Source organism: Myotis daubentonii, chromosome 13, assembly GCF_963259705.1.
Source record: "Myotis daubentonii chromosome 13, mMyoDau2.1, whole genome shotgun sequence".
In the NCBI taxonomy this organism is placed as follows: domain Eukaryota; kingdom Metazoa; phylum Chordata; class Mammalia; order Chiroptera; family Vespertilionidae; genus Myotis; species Myotis daubentonii.
Genome location: NC_081852.1, coordinates 46,932,377 through 46,957,882, shown reverse-complemented (window position 1 = coordinate 46,957,882; position 25,506 = coordinate 46,932,377). Strand labels below are relative to the sequence as shown.

At 52.1% G+C, this 25,506-nt stretch overlaps 2 protein-coding genes across 2 annotated transcripts; one reads left to right on the top strand and one right to left on the bottom strand.

The window, feature by feature from the left end:
* The first annotated feature begins 2,805 nt into the window (after positions 1 to 2,805).
* On the top strand, positions 2,806 to 14,137 carry PITX3 (paired like homeodomain 3). Its single transcript, XM_059661208.1, has 4 exons — positions 2,806 to 3,076; positions 11,837 to 11,966; positions 12,106 to 12,308; positions 12,775 to 14,137. Exons 1-4 carry the CDS (start codon positions 2,864 to 2,866, stop codon positions 13,363 to 13,365), a joined length of 1,137 nt encoding a protein of 378 aa, XP_059517191.1. The 5' UTR covers positions 2,806 to 2,863; the 3' UTR covers positions 13,366 to 14,137.
* A 144-nt stretch (positions 14,138 to 14,281) lies between these two features.
* Positions 14,282 to 19,193, bottom strand: ELOVL3 (ELOVL fatty acid elongase 3). The gene is made up of 4 exons (XM_059661209.1): positions 17,589 to 19,193; positions 16,287 to 16,418; positions 15,300 to 15,451; positions 14,282 to 15,046 (listed from the first exon to the last, which is right to left on the bottom strand). Exons 1-4 carry the CDS (start codon positions 17,687 to 17,689, stop codon positions 14,619 to 14,621), a joined length of 813 nt encoding a protein of 270 aa, XP_059517192.1. The 5' UTR covers positions 17,690 to 19,193; the 3' UTR covers positions 14,282 to 14,618.
* Positions 19,194 to 25,506: the final 6,313 nt, after the last annotated feature.

The window sequence follows — 25,506 nt, the reverse complement described above, 5'->3', positions numbered from 1 at the left end:
AGGCAGCTGAATTGATGTTTCTCTCTCATCAATGTTTCTAACGCTCTATCCCTCTCCCTTCCTCTCTGTAAAAAAATGAATAAAATATATTTTTTAAAAAAAAGAAAGAAACCAACTCTATCCCTAGTTCCTCCCATTTATAGATGACCCAAGTCCATATACCTAAACCCATAGAAATGTGGTCTCAAAATCAGACATCCAAAGACCATCCACATGCTAGGATTCTCTAATTTGAAGAACCCATCAGACCTGAAGAACTCCTAAACAACTTCCTGCACCTGCACATTGGGCTCCTGGCCTCTAGGTCCAGCTGAAAATCTTGCTCTTTCACCCAAAGAGAGAGGGGAAAGATACAACCACGATAGCACCTCTTTCCACAGTACCTCTGAGCCATTTTCCAACTTCATTTGAAAACTGGGATTTGGTCTCTTAGGTTTATCTCAGACGGAGAGGTCCTAGATAGCCAAAATTTGGAAAATCCTCCAAGTGGGCCAAAACTCCCTACTCTCCCATCTCCATTCCCACATACCTCCAAAATTTAACCAACCTAAAAGCATGAATGGGATTGTGTGTTACAGATGAGGAGGAGAGAGATGGCAATGCCCTAGAGTGACCCTGCTAACCTCAATCATCTCAGGCAGAACATCTCCCTCTTAGATTTCAGTATTGAGTACCTACATTATGCCTAGGAATAGAAACATGAGGGAGATATACTTGCCCTCCTAAATCTTAGCATTATAGGGGACAACATATAAGCTGATCTCTTCAATATAGTGTGTGGGTAACAGAGTATGTACACAGGAGGATTGTGGGGCAAGAAGCTAAACATCTGACTAACCCAGGAGTTTAGGAAGAGCTTCCCAGAGATAATAAGGCCTCTTAGTGGAGCTTAGGAGGATGAGTAAAAATTGACAAGATGAAGACTGGCTAGCCCTACCGGGTTTGGCTCCGTGGAGCCAGCCTGTGGACGAAGGGTCCCTGGTTCCATTCCGGTCAAGGGCACATGCCTGGGTTGCAGACTTGATCCCCAGTCAGGGGCGTGCAGGAGGCAGCCAATCAATGATTCTCTCTCATCATTGATGTTTCTATTTCTCTCTCCCTTCCTCTCTGAAATCAGTAAAAAATATATATATATTTAAAAAAAAAAAAACATGAAGACTGGCTAGAAATATGTTACTGTCTGAAGAGAGGCCAGAGGTGTGTGCAGGAAACCACTAGGAGATTGGACATTAAGGCACGGTCAGATCCTGAAAGTCCTATGTGCCAGGCAAGGGAGCTTGCCCTTTTTCCTGAGGGCAATCAGGATTTTAAGCAGGAGCCATTAAGCAGAGACATGACTGGTCAGATTTATCTTAGGAGCATATTGTGTGATAGATAGGGTTTAGGGCCCTCACGGGCACCCAAACAACCTGACCTGACATGTTCCTTGGGACATCTGTGCTACCCATTGCCACTCCCTAATTAGCAAGCACCAAGGCCACACCTTGCCCACAGAACTGAACCTGGTATCACCAAGGAGAAGCTAGCCCTGTTAAGGCTGGGAGAGCATGGCCTGGGCAAGACTAACCGATGAACCTACCAGACCTCTGAGGAATGTCCAGTCCAAGCCCTGAGATTCAGTGAGAGATGCCTTAAACTGTTTGGGGTGGGTGGGGGTAAGGGAGTGATAATTACTTATCTAAGGCCACTCAGGCCCTAGCTGGTTTGGCTCAGTGGATAGAGCATCAGCCTGTCCGGTCAAGGGCCAAGAACCGTGTAGAGGCAGCCGATCAATGATTCTCTCTCATCATTGATGTGTTTTTTTTCTCTCCCTTTCCCTTCCTCTCTGAAATCAATACAAATATATTTTTAAAAAGTCATTCAGTAATGGTGTGGTTGGTGGCAGGGTCAGAATGATGCTTTGCTTTGTCTCATTCCAAACTCTGCTTTCTCCATGAAGCCACCTTCCCTGGAGGAGAAAAAGGGGGAAAGGATGGGATATAGTCAAGAAGAGGAAGGTGAGAAAGGTGTGAGGGGGTGTGGGGGTAAGAGAGCAACCAAAGGACTTGTATGCAATGCATGTGAGCATAACCAATGGACACGGGCAGGGAGGGGGGGTTGGAGGGCATGTGCTGGGGTTGGGGGCGGCCGGGGAGAGATCAATGGGGGAAAAAGGAGACTTATATAATACATTAAACAATAAAGAACTTAAATTTAAAAAGAAAGGTGTGAGGAAAAAGAGGAGTAGAGAGAAAGATAAATTAGTCTTTCAAAGTGGCAGAGGAGGAAGGAGAGGAACAAACAGCAGGAGCAAAGCGGTGAAGGAGAAAAAAAGAGGAAAGAAAGGCGAGACGTGGGAGGATTGGAGCAGACACAAAAGGGCAAAGAGACAGACAGCGACAAGTGGAGAAAATTGCCGAAACTTGAGCGGCAACAAAGTCTGAGCTCTGAAAACCGGCGGCCTGTCCCGGCCAGTGCGCCCTCCCACCTGGCACCCTGGCAGCCCTATCGCCCGCACCGCTCCACTTCGCTCGGGGTGGCGGCCTGGCGCTGCCTCAGCTCCTCGCCGCTGGCGGGCCCCGGCTCCCCGGGGCCGCACAGCCCACCCTCCCCTCCCGGGTTTGATTCTACCGAAGCGTTCTTGCCCGAGCGTGGTTTCAGCCACGTGGGGAGGGGCGTGTCCCAGTTGCTGAGGAGCGCCTCCGATTGGCCAGGGGGCGGGGCTCTTGGCAGCCCGCCGGCCGGACCCCACCCCCGAAGGCGGGGCCTGAAGATTCACAGCTGGAAAGGGTGAAGCCTGGGAAGAGCAGCTGGAAGGGGGCGGGTCCCGACCAGCTAGGCTCGCAGCTGCGGGCTGGGGGCGCCCTGGGCTGCCATAAAGTGAATGGGCGCCGGCGGGGGGTGGCAGTTCGCGGCGAGTCTCACGCTCTCCCTGAGCTCCTCAGTCCGGGAGCGCCCGAGCGGAGCGGCGGCCCGGGCGCAGGGGGGCAGCCCCCATCCAGGCCGGGTGTCCGGCCCCTGGCCTTTGCCTGCCCTCCAGACTACGGCCGCCGCCGCCACCGCCGCTGCCGGGAGTCTGCCTGCTGCGGGACTCACTGTGAGTGCTTGACCACGGCGGGGACACGGGCTCAAGGGGTCAAGGGGCCATGGCTGGACTTTGGGGTCCCTAAAACGGGACTTGGGTCGGCTGAACTGGGGAACGGTACCCGGGGGACGGGTCGAAACTGGGAGGGCGGACTGCAGATCCAGGGCCAGGACTTGGGGAAAGGGAAATTCAGAGTCAGAACTTGGAGGACAGAAAGAGGGGGAGAAGTCAGGGGGACCCGGAGAGAAGCCGGAGACATGAAGCCAGGACAGGGGCTCCGCGAAGCGGGGTCTAGAGAGAGTCGGGTAACCATGACCAGAAAGCACACTAGAATCAGAGGGCGCGGGGCAGACAGCCAGGGAGCAAAAGGGGTTGCTGAGGCCCTGCCCAGTGTAGGGGCAGTTGGCGGCGTCCAGCGCCCCTCGCCTGGGGCTCAGCTCGGACTCCAGGGACTGGGGGTAGGAGTGCGTAGTCGATCACGCTTCTCTTTTCAGCTGCTTCGCAGTTGCGCTAGGAGCCTTCTAGTGAGAGGCTGGCCGCGACCAGGTCAGATGGTCGCTGTGCGGGCGGCAGGGCAGTGGCTGGGCAGCCCGAATCACAGGCAGCGAGTCTGGAGTGTCCGGCTTGGGGTGTCAGGGTCCGCGTGGGTCCCAGTCTGGGGCCCTCACGACATCGGACAGAATGTCCGCAGCGCGCAGGGCCGGTAGCGGACAGAATGTCCGAGGCGGCGAGGTGGGTCTCCCTGGAGCAGGCGCTGTGTCAGGCAGCGGTGACAGAATGTCCCTGGCCGAGCGGCATGTCCATTTACCGGGCAGCGCCTACCCAGCTGCTGCGTGTGCAGTGGGGTTCGCTGTGGTGGGTCGCCTCAAACCCCACTTTGCAAACTTGTTTCTGCTCGGAGGGGCTGTGGGGCTCAGGAGCAGGGAGTGAGAGTAAAGCCTACAGCTGGGCCTTGGGGCGAAGTGGTGGTGGAAGAGATTCCCTCCCCAACTCAAACCAGATCCAAGCATCGCCTGGACTTCCAGAATCCAAATCTGAGCAGAGAAATCCATGAGGGGGGGCTGCTCGTGGGCTTCAAGTCCAGGAAAAGAAGGAGTGAACCACAAAGGGCAATGGGAGGGCGAGGAGGGGCCCAGCACAAGCCCCTGCTAAACTCGGTGCCTTCACAAACTCCGAGGAAACCCCTCATTCTAATACAGCTGATCAGACACCCCCAAACTTCTTGCCTGGGTGCCAGCAGGTTAAAGGTGCCTTCTCTGCAGGGAGCAGGAGCCCAGGCCTGAAGAGAAAACTGCAGTCCTTCAGCAAAGCAAACCCTGTGGCCTTGTTTCCCTTCTTGCTCCCTCAGCCCCACGAATCTCAAAAACACCCTGATGGCTGAGCCGAGGCAGGAAGGAGACACATGGGATCAAGACTCTTAGGTCCAAGGTGAGGCCCCCAACTCTGGTTGGAAAGGGGGTCTCAGCCATACCCAGCTGTCCTGTGTGCTTTCCCTTTAGCTGCGGGCGGGCCCTGATTCTTTGGACCCCTACAATAACCACCCACCCTGACCCCAACTCTGTAACTGGACAGACCCCAGTTAGGCTGAAGAGAACAGAGTAGAGAGAACTCGCCCAGTCTGTTAGTGGGGAAAACAGCCGGGTTGGAGACTGGGTTTTCATGGGGCAAGTGCAAGGTGATGTGTTTAGCAATGAGTAAATAATTTAAACAAGTGGATAGCAAACATTCTCATCCTCCACCCATGAGTGACATGCAATACATATTACCCTCACCCCCACCTCCATTCTTCAATTCTAAAGTTTACGTATTACCAGCTAGAACATTGTTTCTCACCTTCTTTGTTCCTTGCCCCTTTTTGATAAATATAGAGCCGAACCAATACTCTCACCACATTCTGATACCCTTTTCAGGGGCTTGAGCTCCCATCACCTTTGAAAATCACGGAAATCATGGCTGATGGAAGTCTCTGAGTCAGGAAAGGAATAGGGAAGGTGTTGCAGATGGTTCTCTGAAGGCCTTAGCTTAGCCCAAAGTTCTGATTTTGCCAAAAAGGCCAAAAAGCAACAGCATCATAATGAAGATGACTGGAAACAACAGGCAGAACCTTCTCCCATTCTTGCATAAAACCACGTAGCTGAGTGCATTCCTGCGTCACTGGCTCCTGGGAAGAATATCATGGACTTAGGGAAGTATCAGAGAATAGTTCACAGAATGGGGAGCCAGTGGCTGCTTGGAGAGGGCAAACTTCAAAGTGTAAGTCTCTGGAAAGTGAGATGGGGTGGAAAAACCCACAAAATAATGAAAGGCATCGATAACAGAAGACTCGTTTGCTCCTCAAATTCTGAAACCAGAGATGAGGGGCCCCTTAGAACTGGAATGATGCTAGCGCAAGATGAATAGAAACATGTCCCTAGACACAAGGTGGGCAGTCAACTTCCAGAGCTCATTCCCAGAGGGTTGGTAGAGTCAGGAAGTATAAAGAGAATTCTTTGGGGCTGGAGAGGATCAGTGCATGTCAGAGCCACAAATGGCTGCTGGGGTGGAGGGGGCTAGGAGTGAAAAGACCTCAGTCCTTGGTCTTCAATCTGTGTAACCTTTACAAATTCATCTTCTCAGAGGTTAAATGGCGTTGGTCATTCCTGCCACTCGCAGTGGTTGTAAGAGTTAAATGAAATCATATACATGAAAGCCCTTTGCAAGTGGAAAAGCACCGTAGAAAAAAGAAATATTACTGCCGTGATTATGCCCAAACTGTAGAATCTTTGCTTGGAAGGGTGGTGTCTGAAGTCTTAAATCAGCCAGCTAGCATCCCGGATCCAGCCACCGGAAGATTCTCAGTGACAGAGGAAACACCCTATCTCAGGCTTCAGATGCCAGCCATTACCCCTGCCCCTCTCTGAGAAGAGTTCAAAGGAGCTCCCCGAATGCTTGACTCCTCTACCAGGCCAAATATCCTGATCTATTCCCTGCCTGTCTGCTGCTTAAGGATGTGAATATGGATTCAAGACCCAGGTCCAGGAAGAGAGGGTAGGGGAGGCAGACTAACACTGAGCTGGGAGGGGGATGAGAGATGGGAGGAGCCACCCAAATCTTTTCTTCTCTGTTCACTCTGAATGATGCTGCCAGGGGGTGGGGGACAGAGATGGCAGCTAATATGAAGGAGCCATTAGGTCCTGAGCTTTGGGATTATCTAGAATGTCTAGCCCATAGTCACCAACAGGGACCCATGATAAGAGTGGTGGAGAAAGAAAGGAAAGATAGGTGGTGGAATGAGAAAGAGCTGCTTTCAAAGAGCCCCTTTCCCATCTCTCCCCTGCCCAATCTAGTCTGCTCACCGAGGCCAAATAAAGGTCCCAAAAATACTGCTTCTACGTCGCTCTCCTGCCTTAAACCTCCAGTGACGCCCACTGCTTGGAGCAATACTTCTCTGTAGGGGCTGAAGTGGAAGAGGGCAGTGTAGGAGTGAGAGGAGCATGACGCTGCAGGCTAAACACGGCCCACCTATCTTCCTGGTGTGACGATGTCACTTGGAGATTTGGAGAGAACACTTTATTTTTATATTAAAACAAACACAACAACTTTATGGAATAGAATGCAAAATTTACTTTCAGTTTTAACATACGGCTGGAGAGCTCAAAGACATTGCATACCGGTGGCACCTGTTTTAGGTCGTGTCCCTAGTGTTCCAGGGTGATATTCTCTCTTACTAGTCTTGGTGGGGTTTTTAATGGAAAATCTGGAGATGCTCTAGCCTAGATCGTATCAAACCTGAACCACCACCCCTCATTGGAGACACCTCCCCAGCCTGACCCATTTTTCTCTGATGATGTCTCCTTGTCCCTGTTGCCCTCTGAACCTGCTACAATCTCTTAGCCCCAAAACATACACCTTACACGGGCTTCCATTTGTCTATCTATCAAAGTCTGAGAGACAGACTCAAGCAGCCCATCATTTCATTCTGTGCTCTGTTTGCCTCCCTAGAGGCTCCTAGAAGTTAGGGTCTTTGCCTTACCAGTCTTGGGGATCTGTCTTAGCACCTAACACTTACTGAAGGAAAGAAGGGAGAGTGTGGAGGTTCATTTCTCTGATCCCTGACTCACCCCTTAATAAATTAAGTGTATCAAATTATTGCTGCCTTCACCTGAATCTCAGGGTTTCCTCTTGGGGCTGTGAGCTTGTCTCCAGCTGTCTTTATTCGTTCCCATTTGTCACTGCAGTTCAGCAGACCAGACCGTTTGGGTGCTCAGCATCACTAATGAATGTGAGGCTCTGTGCACTTCAGGGCCTCGCTTCAGTTTCAGGTTTACGGAATGGTGTGGGGACTCTGATTTACACCTGTTCACCAGCTTGCTGCTGGCTGAGCCACAGCACCACCACGCCATCCCCTCTTACCTTCCTCCTTATTCTGTCCCTGCCGGAGAAAGTTCTCCTATTTAAGTTCCAGGGTGTGTTTCCTGTCTTAGGCATTTATTGTTGTAACTTCTTGGGGGCTCTCTGGCCGTGGCCCTGGTTTACCCCTTTGGCTTCAGGACAAAAGTGGGTACACATGGCAGTTGACCTCTTGCCATGAACCCCTTGGATCAACCGTGGCCTCCCCACTATGGCCTCTCTGGCCTATGATATTCTCTGCTCTCCACCTTAATATAAGTTGGGTATTTTGTTCTTGCTGCAATTTATGACATCTTCCTGTAATTCCAGCCTGTACTTCACAATCAGAGCACCTCTGTAGGCCCTCCCTTCTCCTTAGGGCTAGGATTGCCCTCTGACACCAGTGGGGCCTGAGCCATGCATTCTCTGCAGGGGGTGTCAGAAAGACTGGCGGTGGGACAGACAGCCCCTCCCAAAGCTGGGCCCAGCATCACTGTTACCTCTTGGCTCTCTTTGGTCCTGCCTGGCATTTCCTATCAGTATCAACCAAACCTGTGGCTACAAGACCTACTGCTTGTCCCTGTCTACTGAGTGAGGTGAAGTCCTTGGCCTCAGCCTCAGTTTTGCAGTTTTAGGGAGCTTAATCCTCAGCCAACCTGTCTCCAGCTCAGACAACCACTTGGCGCCCTGCAGCCTCTGCCTCACCAGCCCACCAGGGCACAAGTATGCTAGATACCTATGCCCCACCCTTCATTTTCCTATTACTTGCCAGGCTTTAGTGTGTTTTCCGTTTCACAGTCAGGGCCCTTCTCATCCCCTCTATCTTCTATTAGTAACCCAGTCAGGAGCCTGAGGCTTCATCCTTTCCTTTACCAGTCCCTGGTCCCCAAAGTGACTCCCAACTTGGGTTACTCTACCCATTGTGCTGTTACCTTATTGACCGGGCTCACCTTTATGTTCAGGACAGAGTGCTCACAACACACATTTGCATCCCTCTCTAAAATGCAGTATCCTCACCTCTTTATTCACCAGAGACATTCTTCACTGGGAGATACAGGGCCTAGGGAGGTGAACCACTCAAGCAAGAGCAGAGATGAGGATGAGCTCTTATTTGCCACTCTATCCTTGGTGCCTCACTCAATGCCCAGCTCATAGAAGGTGCCAAATAGGCATCTCTTCTATGAATAAGAGAAAAACATACTTGGATAGAGTTGTACCCATTTTTACATGTTATATTTTATTTTAACCTTACAACAATACTGAAGGTAGAGGGATTATGATCTCCCTTTTAGAGATGAAAAAAATATGCTCAGAGAGGTAATTTGCCAAGATCACATAGCTAGTTAAGTTGGAGAGCCAGGACATGGACCAAGATCTTTTGACTCCAAACCTAATTTCTTTGGGCTATACCAGATTACTTTCCTAAATGAGGCCTGGGCAGTTTCTGGCCCCACCCCCGCCTCACCCTCTTCCTCCAGCATTTTCCTGCCATCTCCCCATTCAGCCAAACAGGCTTTCCCCAGCAGCCACTGGGTGCAGACCACTCCCCTGGCCCCTTTGGCCTCCTCCTCCCCCACAGAGTCCTTAGTTCCTGGGACTGAAAGCTGAGGTTCAGAGGGGCCAGGAAAGGGAGGGGGGAGGGTAATGGCTAGTTCCAAAACAGCCAAGGCAGCTGTCCCTGTCACAGAGAGAGGAGACTATGTGACAGTGTGTGTCTGTCTGCTTGAATGTGGGAGCACATGTGTGGGAGAGTGTGTGTTTGTATGCCTCTAGTTCCAAGTCCAAGTGCTTATTTTGTCTGAGTGGGGGCCTCTGTGTGTCTGCATGTGTGTCTGTCTGTCTCTAGGAACACACAGCCTGAACGCTGCTTTCTCAGCTTCATCTTTTACTCTGGCCCTTATCTCTCCTCACCCTGCCTCCCTTGGCTGAAATTAAGGGTGAAACCAAGACACAGGTATGGAATGCTGGGGGAAGGGGAGTTTGGAAAATTAGAAGTCTGGAGCCAAAGCAGACTGGGAGGATAAAGGGCAATGGTGGGATTTAGCTTTCCCCGCAGGCAAACCCAAATGTCTCTTTTCCCAATTCTTTGTTGCTCTTGTGACCTCTGGAGAAATCAGAGCCATGGTTTACATTTTGAGGGCATCTTTTAAAATATATATTTTATTTTATTTTATTTTTTATTAAATCTATTGGGGTAACATTGGTTAATAACATATAAATTTCAGGTGTGCGACTTTATAATAAGACATCTGTATACTCTATTGTGGGCTCACCACCCAAAGTCTAGTCTCCTCTGCATCATGTATTGGAGCCCCTTTACCTTCCTTGTCCTTTTGGGTATAAAGTAAAAGGAGACTTCAGAGCACCCCTTTGTCCGGCTCTCAGTTCTGTGCCTTCCCAGCTATTTGGGAAGACTTCTAGTCAAGACTGCTACAGGTCCCTCCCAAGGGCATCTCCCTTCCACCAGAGCATTGTTGAGCCAGCCCCAAGCCTCTGACTCCTGACCTCAGACCTGAGCGAGGTAAGCTGAGCACCTCCACCCTGGGCTGACTTCCCTCCTTCCTTGCCAGATCCCCTTCAGGCCTGCCGCCTTAATCCTAGGAAAAGGTCCAAGGTCTAGTCTCCTGTGCCGGTGGAAAGAACAAGGGTTGCTCCTCCACTCCTGCCCTGACCTCTGTCCCACCCCAATCTTACTTGAGAGGTGGGGGCAGGGGACAGCTGTCCTCTCTGAGCTGGTTGAAGGGGGCATTACCATGTGCAAATACAGGCCACTGCCCATCTGTGCCTCCCCGAGAAAGGCTCCTAATAAATTCAGAGCAGCCAAGTGACAAACATCTCAACTTAGGCTAATCCACCACATTAATGCCACCTTGCACAGCCTGTATTAAATCCCTGTTAACCGGAAGGTAGATGGACCCCTCCCGCCCAGCTCCTCACCCTTGTTCCTCTGTCCCTACCCTCCTCTGGTTCTCCTCTGACTTAGAGGCATCCAGAGTTCTTGAGCCCCACCGGTGTCCCTTTCCCTTCCTGCTACCAGAGAGGGCCTGGGAGAGCCAGCAAAAAAGAGATACCTGCAGGGGGACCCAAGCAGGCTCCTGGGTAATGTCAGGCAAGGTTTGGGATAGGAAGTAAGGGCAGCAAGGGGGTTTTCAGAAGCTCATATCTGCTGCCTGCCTGGGGTGGGCCTACTAGAGGCTGTGCATGTGAGTAGAACAATGACTGGTAGGATGTGAAGTGTGCCTGGATGGGCACAGAATCAGACAGAGCCAAATGCCTAGTGGTTTTCAAACAGGGGTTTTTATTCTGGAACCCTTTTTTTTCAAATGAAGTCTCTCCAGGAAGCATGAACAAAACAGTCAAAAGCAGAGCTACCCTAGATGTGGCAGATCAAATCAAGACCAGGCTAGGGTTCCATCCCTGAGACTAACCTGAGTTCCAGTTCCTGAAAGGATTTCTGGGTAGAGGCCCTAAAGAACACAATTTGAAAAAGCAAACGGAGCTCGGGCCGTGTGGCTCCGTGGTTGAACATATGAACCAGGAGGTCATGGTTCCATTCCCAGTCCGGGCACATGCCCGGGTTGCAGGCTCAATCCCCAGTAGGGGGTGTACAGGAAGCAGACAATCAATGATTTTCTCTCATCATTGATGTTTCTACCTTTCCCTCTCCCTTCCTCTCTAAAATCAATAAAAATGCATTTTTAAATAAAGAAGAAAGACAAAACAAATGGAGAAAAAACATTAGCTTAGGAGTCTCCCAGAGCAGATTCAGATCCCAGTTCCACTGCTTACAAGCTCTGTGACCCTTTTTTCCCCCGTGACCCTTAAATTCAAGTCTCAATTTCATCATCGGAAAAAGGTGACCATACTTAATATTGATGCATTCTTGTGAGGGGAGAGATAATGAGATAAAGGCACACAGTAAGTACTCATATGACAGCAGTGATTATCTTAATGGGAGAAGTATCAGGTCTGGTTCAATGAGCAACAGAGGTTCCGGCTATGTGTTAGGTATGATTGACTGAGGGGCATGTATAAGTTTATGGGAATATTGGGCATTCGTGTGAGAGGGATGGTATATGGCATGTGGTGTGCAATCGTTGTGGTTTTCATTAATTCAATAAGTATCTATTGAACACCAACTGTGCACCAGGCAAAGTTCTAGGTGCCTGGCCGTGAACAAAACAAAGTCTAGTGTGTGTATCTGTGCATGAAGTTTTTGAATATACACCCTTTTCCCTTAGGCTGCTGTTTCCCTATTCTATCCTAGGGCACCCCACACAGGAGTAGCTTTATGTTGGGGGCTGTGAAAGGGGACAGCGAACCTGTGGCGAAACACTTTGGGGAACCGGATAACCCGGAGATTTTAGCCCCATCGGCCTGGTCTGTGTCTTCTCTTCCCTCCAGAGTCTCCTCTCCATGGAGTTCGGCCTGCTCAGCGAGGCGGAGGCCCGGAGCCCGGCCCTATCACTGTCAGACGCGGGTACTCCCCACCCCTCACTCCCAGAACACGGCTGCAAGGGCCAAGAACACAGTGGTGAGCGCGCCCCCTTCTGGGCGTAGGGGAGATAACAGCTCCATCCCTAATGGGGGTGGGGCCCGGGTGGCAGTGAGTGGTCGGTAAAGGGGGTACCCCAGCCCCGGAATCCCTGTGACCTGCCCCAACCCGGTCCCAGACTCGGAGAAGGCCTCGGCTTCGCTGCCCGGCGGCTCCCCAGAAGACGGCTCGCTGAAGAAGAAGCAGCGGCGGCAGCGCACGCACTTCACCAGCCAGCAGCTGCAGGAGCTGGAGGCCACCTTCCAGAGGAACCGCTACCCCGACATGAGCACGCGCGAGGAGATCGCCGTGTGGACTAACCTCACCGAGGCCCGCGTGCGGGTACGGCGCGCCCAGATCCGCAACCCACCCCGCTCTTCCTCTCGGGCTGCTTAGCGAGTAGCTTAGACACCGGCAACCTGTGGCTCTGCCCTGCCTGCTCCATCCTCGGACCCGACACCCGAAGTCCCTAAGCCCCGGTCCGCTACCCACTTCTTTCCACCCATCTCCACCCTATCGCTCCCAACCCACGCTTCCTCTCCCCTGGGACGGTCGCTCGTCCTCCTCGCCACCCCGCCTTGACCGACTACTCCCCGCGCCGTCACCCTTGACTTAGTTCTGCCGCCCACTGCTTCTGTCCTCAGCTCCCTGACTCCACGCGCTCCTCCGTGACCCCATTCCCGTCTCCAGCCATCTCGGCTTGTTAATCCTCCGGCCCCCGGCCCCGGCCCGAACCCCCATTCGGGTGACCCACCCCCCAGCCACGGCGCCCGAGTCCGACAGCGTTTCCTCCCGCGCCCGCCCGCAGGTGTGGTTCAAGAACCGGCGCGCCAAGTGGCGGAAGCGCGAGCGCAGCCAGCAGGCGGAGCTGTGCAAGGGCGGCTTCGCGGCGCCGCTCGGGGGGCTGGTGCCGCCCTACGAAGAAGTGTACCCCGGCTACTCGTACGGCAACTGGCCACCCAAGGCGCTCGGCCCGCCGCTCGCCGCCAAGACCTTCCCGTTCGCCTTCAACTCGGTCAACGTGGGGCCTCTGGCTTCGCAGCCCGTCTTCTCGCCACCCAGCTCCATCGCCGCCTCCATGGTGCCCTCGGCCACGGCCGCCCCGGGCACTGTGCCGGGGCCCGGGGCCCTGCAAGGCCTGGGCGGGGGGCCCCCTGGGCTGGCTCCAGCCTCCGTGTCCTCCGGAGCAGTGTCCTGCCCTTATGCCTCCGCCGCCGCCGCCGCCGCCGCTGCAGCCGCCTCCTCGCCCTACGTCTATCGGGACCCGTGTAACTCCAGTCTGGCCAGCTTGCGGCTCAAGGCCAAACAGCACGCCTCCTTCAGCTACCCCGCGGTACCCGGGCCGCCCCCGGCAGCCAACCTCAGTCCATGTCAGTACGCCGTGGAGCGGCCCGTATGAGTGCCGAGCGGGTCTGCCAGCCCCGAGGACGGGGTCGGTCATTCATCGCCTCCCCGGGCTGGGGTGGTCTGGATGGGCCAGGGATGCCGGGGGCAGCTGGGGGAGGGAGGCGGTGGCCAGCTCCAGAGAGAGCCTTCCCACTCCCAGCCCCGAGGGGTGGACGGGGCCCTACCCACAGTCCACGCCCCTGGGACTAAGGCCAGGCACAGGGACCAGTTCCCCGGGGGCCAACTCACCCTTGGCCCGCCCCGCCTTCTCCAGACTCCTCCTCTCCCATTTATCATTTTCAAAGATAAATGAAATAAACGTGCGCGGACCGTGAAAGGCCTGATGACTCGGAGTTGCAGTTGAGCCCTTTCGCCTCATCCTCCCCCAGGTCCAAAACAGAACTGGGTGTTCAGGAAGAGGTGAGGGTCCACGTTTCTAGGGCTTCGGTTCCCCTCCGCCGCTAACACCAGGCTGGGGAAGCCAAGGAGCAGAGGAGGGGCGCGCGTGCTGGCGTGTCTGTGTGGATGGCTGGGGGGACCAGCCATTGGCGGGCGTTGGCTAAAGTTGGTGCTGCGGCGCCACCTTGCGGTCGTATGGAGGATAACTGGGAGATCTGGTCTGTCACACTTGCAGGTGTCACTTCTGCAACTTAGGAAGCCTACGAACCTTAGAGAAGTTACTCCGCCTTTCTGCACCTGTTTCTCACTGTTCCAATGAGGGGCTTGGGCCTCTAACAGCAATAAAATTCTGGTCTGTAACAGACATTTATTAAGTGCCTACCAAAACTAGGATTCTTATTGAGTGTCTGCGTGTGTGCTTCTCATCCACACATCCTCTTAGACGTCTAACCTACTGATCATCCCATTGCCAGCAGCCATTTCCCACCACAGCAGATCCCTTCTTCCCCCAAACTCCCCCAAACTAGAAGTCTTCTTGAAATATTTAATTAAAAAATAGAGCAAGAAGAGAAAGGTTTCTATGTAGAAATATAAATAATTCGGCTGTGGGAATCCTCCCCAGTCCCAGCCCCATCTCAGGGTCTGCTTGGCCTTCATATTAAAAACAGAAACATCAAAGTACTACACCACATCCCCTTCCCATGGTTGACGTTTCTTGTCTGTCATAACTTCCTGCCACCTTGGGGCACACATCCTGTGGGGAAACCACGCAGGGAAAACCTCCTAATCATTCTCCCAAACCTAAACCAAACCCCTCCATGCCCCGGGGAGGAGAGGACCTGGAGCCCCTTCTTTTTCTCCAACCCTTTACTCGCTCTTGGTCTTGTCTTTAACCTTGGGCATTACGTAGGTTTTGTAGAAGAAGTTGGCAAAGAGGATGAAGTAGGTTATATACAGCAGGAGGGACCAGAAGAATTGTTCCGTTGTGGTGTGGCATCCCTGTTCCTGTCTCCAGGTGTAAGCCAGGATGACGACAGTGGCTCCCATAAACATCTGCAGGATCTGCAGGCTGGTGATGAGCCTGGGAAACCACCTGGGGGGCTTCACTTGGGCAGCCCTCAGAGTGTAGTAGGTGTACATGATAGCATGCACACCATAGTTCATAGTCATAAACCAGCCGCCTGCAGGCACCTTGTTCTTGTATCCAAAGCTTGTGAACACTAGCACTGTGCTGTGGTGGTACCAGTGCACAAAGATGAGTGGCCGCTTACGCAGGATGATGAAGGCTGTGTCTCCTGGGAGATGGGGAGTCATAGCTGACATACCACCCAGTGTTGGGACCACCCTCTGCACTGAATGTGGGGGCAAAGGGGGAATTCTCAGGGTGGGGAGAGGGGTCTTTGTGGCAGAGAATCTGGAAGAGGGCTTGGGTGAGAGGTGTTGTTAGGACCAGGGGTGGGGAAGGGACTCTCCATGTGATGGGCGAGGGGGGAACTGAGGAAGGATGCAGTCGACTGGGTGCCAGAGAGACAAAACCTTGCCACTTACCAAGTTCAATGATCTTGCTGAGAACAAAGAGCCAGGACCAGAATTTGACTACAGATTCGTGGAGGGAGGTGGTGAAGCACACAGTTTGCTTTAGGCTATGCCTATGTATCAAATTTCCCATAATGCCCCACGTCCTCACTGCCCCCAGGATACTGAAATGGGACAGAGGAAAAGGGTGTAAGATCATTCCCAGACACCAATCCACCCTTCCCCCTCAGCCTGGTCAGGACCCAAGTTCCGCCACCTTCCCATCCTTCCAGGAGTCATGGCTTCTGAGATCCTGGAGCCAATCTGGTAAATCCAACCAGCGATCTAGAGGAGATGAGGGCTGGGAAAGGACCAGGGAATGATGGAGGATGGGACTGAAAGTTGAGTTAAGGAACAGAATTCTTGGGATGGGCAGGAGCCTATGAGGAGATGGGTGACAGGATGGGGGATACCAATGCGAGAGGAAATAGGGGAAGGAGGGGCTAGGGAAGTTATTGGAGGATCTTAAAGTCTGGAGAAATTTGTCGGAAGTATACAGACTCCATGAGCACAAGAGGACTCATGAGAGAACAGAAACTGCCAGTCTGGTGCTTGGGGAAGAAGGAGAGGGGAAGCTGGGGAGGGGCCCTAGAGCTGAGAGAATGGGATAGGGGGAGCTTGGGGCAACTTGGAGAGTTGATGCAATTGAGGTTTCTAGAAAGCTTTTGGGGATGGAGTGAGGGTCTAGGGCAGTGATGGCGAACCTATGACACGCGTGTCAGAAGTGACACGCGAACTCATTTTTTTGGTTGATTTTTTTTGTTAAATGGCATTTAAATATATAAAATAAATATCAAAAATATAAGTCTTTGTTTTACTACGGTTGCAAATATCAAAAAATTTCTATATGTGACACGGCACCAGAGTTAAGTTAGGGTTTTTCAAAATGCTGACACGCCGAGCTCAAAAGGTTCGCCATCACTGGTCGAGGGTGTACAGGATAAGCGAGGAGTGTCTTACCTGAAGACTGCGAGGCAGAAGGACCAAAGGATGAGAGGCCCCTGCAGGTTGAAGCCCTTCCGTGCCTTCATGTAGTTGTGCCCCACAAAGATGAACAGCAGGTAGATCAGAGCGATGGGAAATGAGGCTGTCCTGGGAGGCAGAAGGCACAGGGGAGGGGCTGGTGGGTGGGTGCTGGTTAGAGAAACACCCACTCATCTCCCCGAGTGAGTGCTCTGGATTGGAGTTCCACCTCTGCCACCTACTAGCTTTGTGACATTGGAAAAGCTACTTTGTTCTCAGAGCCTCCATTTCCTTATTCGTAAAAGGGGAATATTACTCCTCTCCTGACAGCGTTACTATGTAAGTACTTAAGATGTACTCGGTTGGAGCATCACCCCGTACACCAGAAGGCGGTGGGTTCAAACCTGGTCAAGGCACATACCCAGGTTGTGGGTTTGATCCCCCACCAGGACACGTACAGGAGGCCACTGATCAATGTTTCTCTCTCACATTGATATTTCTCCTTCTCAAATCAATAATAACATCTCCTCAGGTGAGGAGTAAAAATATGCCAAGGACATAGCACATGGCAGGGGCTGTGTCCAAGGGTGCTGTGATTACTGCTCTCTCAGTGGGGCTGGGAGTGGGTGACAAGTGCTGGCCCATGTCTAGAAACAACACAGGGCTATGGCGTAATTAGAATGTGGCAAGTAGCTGCCACCAAATTGGCTGGAGCACAAAGTCAGCCCACAGACACCTTGGAGGAGCCTTAGGGCAAGGCCAGAGAGCCTGAGGGAAATGTTGAAGAGCTCCCTGGCTTTGCCCCCTTCTCCACAGCTGGGAAGATGAAACACTTGGAGAACAACGTGGTAATTGTGAAGGGCAGGCTGTCCCTCGGCACCAGCACTATGTACACGGGCACACCCGGCCACGCGAGGCCACAAAGGACAAAGAAGAATCATCTACAGGCTGGTGGGACTAGGAGTTCAAGTCAACCCCATTCCTCAGAGACCAGTTCTCGCTACACTCTTTCCCTTGGGTTTCTGTCTCCTCACCCCATCCTTTTATTTCTTCTCTCTCTCTCTCTCTCTCTCTCTCTCTCTCTCTCTCTCTCTCTCTCTCTCCTCTCCCCCCCCCCCCCCCCCCCCCGCCCTTTCTCTCTTCCAGATCGAATCTCTTTGCGGCACCACACTACCTGCACCTTGGACAGCGGGAATGTGGAGCCGGCACAGGAGAGCCCGGTGCCATTGCGGGCAGCGTCCCCCCACCCCCGCTAATGCCAGACACCAGGGTCGTGGCCTTTCCGCTGCCCCGTCTCACCAGTACTCCTCCAAAAAGGGCCTTGGGTCCTCTAGCAGCTCGAAGCTGTAGGGCTGGAGCAGCGGCTCTTTCCCGTCCGAGGCATTCATGACCGTGCCCATTTCGTTCTGCAGACGTCAAGGCCGGGAGCTTGAGGAGCCGAACCACAGGTTGGGGCCCGAGGAGCGAACCTGGGGGCGGGACAGAACGGACCCAGGACCCGAGGAACTCCGAGCGCCCGATTCAGACGAGTGCGCCGCGGTGGGACCCCATGTCACCGCAGCCGCCTCTGCCGTATATAACGCTGAATCGCAAAGCTGCGGCGCCGTTAACCAATCTCCACCCAGGCGAGCCCCTATCCCGCCCCTTGGCGGAAGCACACTCTCTGATTGGCCATCCTTCCACACACACGCCCACCCCAAGGCCGGTCCTGGACCCCTCGCCACGCCTTTCCCGTCCCATTTCCACCCCAACATCTCCACTCTCACTCCCTTGGCTGGGCTCCGGCGGGCTCCCCAGGTACTTGGACGTCCCATGCTCCCCCAGGAACGGCCAACCTCCACCTTCACCTCAGTTTGTTTTAATCCTGACCTACTTGACAGTGAGGATCCGAAGTGGAGGCGTCCTCGGTCTCTGGTGCCCTGGCCCAGAAATAGGGATACCAGTTTCCCCGCTTCCCTGAGACCCTGGAAAACTCAGGCCAGGGGTGCAGACAATCAGACCGGGGAAACAGCAGCAAAGAGCCTCTCCCTCCCCATAGTGCCATCTGCCTCCTTCAGGTCTGTGGTCGTGGGTGGCAGGGAGGTGAGTTTTAATGAATTTTATTGTCGAGCTTGTTGATGTTGATGTTTAAGAAGATGGTTGTTGAGGCTGTTATCGTTTCTTTACAATTTCCTGAATTCCTGAACTGCTTCATAGCCTGACACCCAGTAATAACCCAGGGGAGGAAATAACCCAGGGCAGGTCACCCTCTGGGCTTCTGGGATTATTGTCTTCAGGTTTCCTGGAGGCCTCCTGGGGTTAATAGGAGGGGAGATGCAGTGTATCTTCCCCAATCTGTGACTGTCTAATCAAATCTACCTTTGTCCTTGCCTGTGTACTCAGCCCTTTTAAGGCCTTACTCGTCTGTCCCTTATTTCTCTCCTAGGTTTTATGAGAGTGAGAAATAAATACAAGATTTGCAAAACAAGTGATAAGATAACTAAATACTAGTATGCAATATTTATAATCAAGATAGAGCTATAAACAGCAAAGCCCACAGGCCCTGGAGCCAGAGGACCTAGATAGGAACCCCATCTCCACCACCTTGACCTCAGCCACTGTCTGGGAAAGGGTCACATGTGGCTGAAGTCCTTGACTAAATGAGTCACAAGTGCAGTCCTTTGTCTCTGTACCTCATCACTTCTCACCTGATTACTACAGCCACTATCTTAGTCATGGTAACTGGTTGCACCATTTCCTCTAATACAGTGCTTCTCTCTCTTTATTGCATTAGAACCTGTAAAGAATTCCCAAATCTGGCTGATCATAAATATCCTGAGCTCGAGCCCCAGAGATTCTGACCCAGTAGTTGGTCCCAGGCCATACTTTGAAAACCACCACTTTCTGTCCTCTCATGCCACTTTCCTGCTTAAAACCCTTCGGTAGCTATATATATATATATGTATATATATATATAAATAATCTAATAAAAGAGAAACATGGTAATTGGTGTACGACCGCTACCCTTCCCATTGGCTAATCAGGGAGATATGCAAATTAACTGTCAGCCAAGATGGCTGCCGGCAGCCAGGCAGCTTGAAACTAACATGAGGCTTGCTTGCTTCAGTGACGGAGGACTCCAACGTTCCCCGCTTGCTTCCCCACCTGCCACTGCAGGCCTCTGAGCCTGCAGTTTAAAAAACATTGTAACGAATATAGAAGGTAAACAAAACCCCAGAAACCTGCTTTCAGCGAGCTGGGATCTCAGAGCTGGAGTCAGAGCTGGAGTTATACATTGTTTCGATTACCTACTTTCAGCAATGGGAGGCCTAAGAGCTGGAGCCTCAGAACTAAAGCTGGCCCAGAATTTAAAAAAGAAAAAGAAAAAAAGGAGCGGTTGGGAGCTTCTGTCACCCGCCAGCCTGAAAACAGCCCTCAGCCCCTCACCCAGACTGGCCAGGCACCTCAGTGGGGACCCCCACCCTGAAGGGTGTGTGACCAGCTGCAAACAGCCCTCAGCCCCTCACCCAGGCTGGCCAGGCACCCCAGTGGGGACCCCAACCCTGAAGGGTGTGTGACCAGCTGCAAACAGCCCTCAGCCCCTCACCCAGGCTGGCCAGGCACCCCAGTGGGGACCCCAACCCTGAAGGGTGTGTGACCAGCTGCAAACAGCCCTCAGCCCCTCACCCAGGCTGGCCAGGCACCCCAGTGGGGACCCCCACCCTGATCCAGAACACCCTTCAGGGCAAACCAGCCAGCCCCACCCATGCACCAGGCCTCTATTCTATATAGTAAAAGGGTAATATGCCTCCCAGCACCGGGATCAGCAGAGCCGAGAGGCCTCCCGGCACCGGGATCAGCGTGACAGGGGGCAGCGCCCAAACCCCCTGATTGCCCTGCGGCTCTGTGTGTGACAGGGGGCGGGGCCACAACCTCCCAATCTGCCCTGTTCTGTGTGTGACAGGGGGCGGCGCCCCAACACCCCCCCCCCAACGGGCCCTGCTCTGTGTGTGACAGGGTAGATCCATAACCTCCCCATCGGCCCTTCCCTGAGTGTGAGAGTGGTGGCATCCCAACCCCCTGATCGGCCCTGCTCTGTGGGTGATAGAGGGCAGCGCCCCAAGCCCCTGATCTGCCCTGCTCTGTGTGATGGGGGCGGTGCCCCAATTCCCCTATCGGCCCTACTCTCTGAGTGACAGGGGGGAGCTCCTCAACCCCCTGATGGGCCCTGCTCTGTGCATGACAGGGAGCGCCCCAACCCCCGGATTGGCCCTGCTCTGTGCGTGACAGGGGGTGGCGCCGCAACCTCCCCATCGACTCTGCCTTGAGTGAGACAGGGGGCGGTGCCCCAACCCCCCAATCAGCCCTACCCTGAGCGTGACTGGGGGTGGCATCGCAACCTCCCGATCCGCCCTGCTCTGTGCATGACAGGGGGCGGCGCCCCAACTCCCCAATCGGCCCTGCTCTGAGCCCAACCAGGGGCTGCACCTAGGGATTGGGCCTGCCCTCTGCCACCCGGGAGCAGGCCTAAGCCAGCAGGGCGTTATCTCCCGAGGGGTCCCAGACTGCGAGAGGGCACAGGCCAGGCTGAGGGGCCCCCCCTTCCCCCCGAGTGCACAAATTTTTGTGCACCGGGCCTCTAGTATATATATACACACATACACACATATATACATATCCTATCTAATAATAGACAAACATGGTAATTAACTATACCTCCGACATGCTTCCCATTGGCTAATCAGGGAGATATGCAAATTAACTGCCAACCAAGATGGTTGCCGGCAGCCAGGTAGCTGAAGCGAACAGGAGGCTTGCTTGCTCCAGTGATGGAGGAAGCCAAGGTTCCCTGCCTGCCGCTGCCAGCCTCTGAGCTGCACTCTAAGAAACAATGTTGCAATTATAGAAGCTAAACAAACCCAGAAACCTGCTTTCAGCCAGCCAGGCTTCAGAGCTGGAGCTGCAACAGTGTTTCAATTATAGAAGTCAAACAAACCCAGATACCTGCTTTCAGCAGCCAAGGTCTCAGAGCTGGAGCCGAGCCTCAGAGCTAAAGCCAGCTCTCAGCTCCAGTGACAGCCATAGAAGGTAAATAAATCCCAGAATAAAAAAAAAGGAAAGAAAAAAAGGAGAGGTTGGGAGCTTCAGTCATCCGCCAGCCTGAAAACGGCCCTCAGCCCCTCACCCAGACTGGCCAGGCACCCCAGTGGGGACCCCCACCCTGAAGGGGGTATGACCAGCTGCAAACAGCCATCATCCCTTCATCCAGGCTGGCCAGGCACCCAAGCGGGACCCCACCCTGATTTGGGACACCCTTCAGGGCAAACCAGCCGGCCCCCACCCGTGCACCAGGCCTCTATCCTATATAGTAAAAGGGTAATATGCCTCCCAGCACTGGGATCAGCAGAGCCGCGAGGCCTCCCAGCACCAGGATCAGCAGAGCCGCGAGGCCTCCCGGCACTGGGATCAGCAGAGCAGCGAGGCCTCCTGGCACTGGGATCAGCGGAGCCAGGAGGCCTCCTGGCCCCTGGAGCAGCGTGACAGGGGGCAGCGCCCAAACCCTCTGATCGCCCTGCAGCTCGGTGTGTGACAGGGGCAGGGCCACAACCTCCCTATCCGCCCTGCTCTGTTTGTGACAGGGGAAGGCGCCCCAACCCCCTGATCAGCCCTGCTCTGTGCCTGATGGGGGGAGCTCCCTAACCCCCTGATCAGCCCTGCTCTTTGTGTGACAGGGTGGAGCCGCAACCTCCCATCGGCCCTGCCCTGAGTGTGACAGGGGGGAGTGCCCCAACCCCCTGATGGGCCCTGCTCTGTGCGTGACAGGGGGCAGCGCCCCAACCCCCTGATCAGCCAGCTCTGTATGTGACAGGGGTGGTGCCACAACCCCCTGATCTGCCCTGCTCTGTGCGTGACAGGGGGTGGCGCCACAACCTCCCCATCGACCCTGCCTTGAGTGTGACAGGGGGCAGTGCCCCAACCCCCCAATCAGCCCTACCCTGAGCGTGACTGGGGTGGCATCGCAACCTCCTGATCCACCCTGCTCTGTGCATGACAGGGGGCAGCGCCCCAACTCCCCAATCGGCCCTGCTCTAAGCCCGACCAGGGGCTGCGGGGCAGGCACCTAGGGATTGGGCCTACCCTCTGCCACCTGGGAGCGGGCCTAAGCCAGCAGGTCGTTATCTCCCGAGGAGTCCCAGACTGTGAGAGGGCACAAGTGGGGCTGAGGGACAACCCCTGTCCCGCCAGTGCACAAATTTTTGTGCACCGGGCCTCTAGTATATATATATATATACACACACACACACACATATATATGTTTTTATTGATTTTAGAGATAAAGGAAAGGGAGAGGTGTAGAGAAATAAAAACATTGATGAGAGAGAATCGTCAATCAGCTGTCACCTGCATGACCCCTACAACCCATACTGGGGATCAAGCCTGAAACCCGGGCATGTGCCCTGACCGGGAATTGAACTGGTGACCTCCTGGTTCATGGTCAATGCTCAATCTCTGAGCCACACCAGCCAGTCCCTAACCTCTCTGACACTCTCTTTCTTCATCAGTAAAATGTAGATAGTCATGCTTGCCTGCCTACTTCGCAAGGTTGGTGTCAGTATACAAACAAGTCAGATCATGTCAATGAAAGGATATTATGGACTAGACACATAGAAATGTTAGGGTGAATAATTTTGAAAGGTTTACAAATGCACATAGAATATGTATATTCAGTCTTGGGTGTCTCTCAAATGAAGACATTTTACATTGTCACCCTGTGAAGTTTGAGGCTTGAGGGCAGAGTGTGTGGAAGAGAAGAAGAAAAATCTCCAGAAATTATTTCCTAGGGGAAACCTTCCCTGACCCTAGGACTTGGTCTGTTATCTCTATTATATAGAAATTGTTCTCATAACATGGTATTCTTTTCTTCAATGAGAGTTTGTAATTACCTCATTATTTTTATGATTAGTTGGTTAATGCCCTTTTCCCCACTAATACTTGAGCTCCATAATGCAGGCAATATGTCTATTTTGTTCAACATCATTCTCCTAACACTGGGCATACAATAGGTACTCAGGTAATATTTATTTCATGAATGACTGAAATAAATTAAATCCTCAGCCTATAAATCTGGGTGATGCTCTTTGTTTCTCCGAGATAAACATGCCAAGTTTGTTGGGTCTTTTTACCTCTCGGTCTCGGCTTTATCATCTGTAAAATGGGAATAACATCTACCTCAGAAGCATGTTTATGAGGATCAAAGGAGCTCATATATGTTAAAGGACATTATCTGCCCGGCTAGAGTGGTTCAGTGGTTGAGTATTGACCTATGAACCAGGAAGTCATGGTTTGATTCCTAGTCAGAGAACATGCCTCAGTTGCAGGCTGGATCCCTGATGTGGGGCGTGCAGGAGGCAGCCAGCCAATGATTCTCTCTCATCATTGATGTTTCATTTCTCTCTCCCTCTCCCTTCTCCCTTCCTCTCTGAAATAAATAAAAATACATTTTTTAAAAAGAACATTATCGCCCTAGCTGGTTTGGCTCAGTGGATAGAGCATAGCCTACGGATTGAAGGGTCCTGGGTTCGATTCTGGTCAAGGGCACATGCCGGGGTTGCAGGCTCAGTCTCCAGTAGGGGCCGTGCAGGAGACAGCTGATCAATGATTCTCTCATCATTGATGTTTCTATGCTCTCTTTCTCTCCCTTCCTCTCTGAAATCAATAAAAAAATTAAAAAAGAACATTATCAACATAAAATGTTAAGCAAATAATAGTAATTATTACCAAAAAAAAGTGAATTTGTACAAATTTCAACTTCTTTTTAATAAAACTCACTAATTAACTAAAAAAGAGAGCCATGCCTTAGCCCAGTGATGATGAACCTTTTGAGCTTGGCGTGTCAGCATTTTGAAAAAGCCTAACTTAACTCTGGTGCCATGTCACATATAGAAATTTTTTGATATTTGCAACCATAGTAAAACAAAGATTTATATTTTTGATATTTATTTTATATATTTAAATGCCCTTTAACAAAGAAAAATCAACCAAAAACATGAGTTCACGTGTCACCTCTGACACGCGTGTCATAGGTTCACCATCACTGCCTTAGCCGGTTTGGCTCAGTGGATAGAGCGTCAGCCTGTGGACTGAAGGGTTCCAGGTTTGATTCTGGTCAAGGGCACATACCTGGGTTGTGGGCTTAATCCCCAGTGTGGGGCTGCAGGAGGTAGCCAATCAGTGATTTTTCTCTCATCATTAATGTTTCTATGTCTCTATCCCTCTCCCTTCTTCTCTGAAATCAATAAAAATATATTTAAAAAATAAAAAATGAAATAAAATATACAAAGGAAAGCCATGACCTGGTGATTGATTGCACAACAATGTGAATTTACTTAACACTAATGAGTTGTACACTTTAAAATGGTTAAGATAGTAGGTCTGGCTCTCTGAAATCAATTATATATATTAAAAAAAAAAAAAAGATAGTAGGTCTGGCCAGGTAGCTCAGTTGGTTGAAGCATCGTCCTGGTGCACCAGGGTTGTAGTTGGGTCACATGCGAGGGTTAACCAGTGAGTGCATGGATGAGTAGAACAGCAAGTAGATTTTCTCTCTCTCTCTCAAATCAATAAATAAACTTTTAAAAACAGTTAAGCCTGGTCAGCATGGCTCAGTGATTGAGTGTTGACCTATGAACCAGGAGGTCATGGTTTGATTCCTGGTCAGGGCACATACCTGGGTTGTAGGTTTGATCCCCAGTGTGAGGCGTGCAGGAGGCAGTCAATCATTTTTCTTTCTCATCATTGATGTTTCTATCTCTCGCTCCTTCTTCTCAGAAATCATTAAAATATATTTTAAAAATAACTTAAAAATAGTTAAGATTGTAAATGTTATGTTATATATAGTTTACCACAATTTAAACATTTTTAAAAAATGAAAGCCATGAAATGGAAATATAGTTTTAAGTAGGACATATAAAGAGTTAATGTGCATACTACATAAAAAGCTTATTCCTAGTCCCATCTCTCTGACCCTTGGTAAGTGGCTAAGGACACAGATAGGCTCATCTTATAATTCCAGTGTCCCCAAATCTACCTCTCATTAGCTGCCAGAAAGGTCTTTCTAAAACACAAATTAGCTCATGTCATTCCTCTTTAAGAACAATGACAATGAAAAACTTCAGGACAAAGGTCAGGCTCCTGAAGTTAGCCCTGACCCATTATCCATCATCCCTCAGCCCCTGCA

What these genes read in the sequence shown, in the direction of transcription:
- PITX3 (XM_059661208.1), top strand. Translation starts at nt 2,864, where the DNA reads ATGGGCGCCGGCGGGGGGTGGCAGTTCGCGGCGAGTCTCACGCTCTCC. An exon ending in TGCCTGCTGCGGGACTCACT is followed by an intron (nt 3,077 to 11,836) that starts GTGAGTGCTTGA and finishes TCTTCCCTCCAG; the next exon opens with AGTCTCCTCTCCATGGAGTT. An exon ending in CAAGGGCCAAGAACACAGTG is followed by an intron (nt 11,967 to 12,105) that starts GTGAGCGCGCCC and finishes ACCCGGTCCCAG; the next exon opens with ACTCGGAGAAGGCCTCGGCT.
- ELOVL3 (XM_059661209.1), bottom strand. Translation starts at nt 17,689, where the DNA reads ATGGGCACGGTCATGAATGCCTCGGACGGGAAAGAGCCGCTGCTCCAG. An exon ending in CCCTTTTTGGAGGAGTACTG is followed by an intron (nt 16,419 to 17,588) that starts GTGAGACGGGGC and finishes TCTGCCTCCCAG; the next exon opens with GACAGCCTCATTTCCCATCG. An exon ending in CAGCAAGATCATTGAACTTG is followed by an intron (nt 15,047 to 15,299) that starts GTAAGTGGCAAG and finishes CCCATCTCCCAG; the next exon opens with GAGACACAGCCTTCATCATC.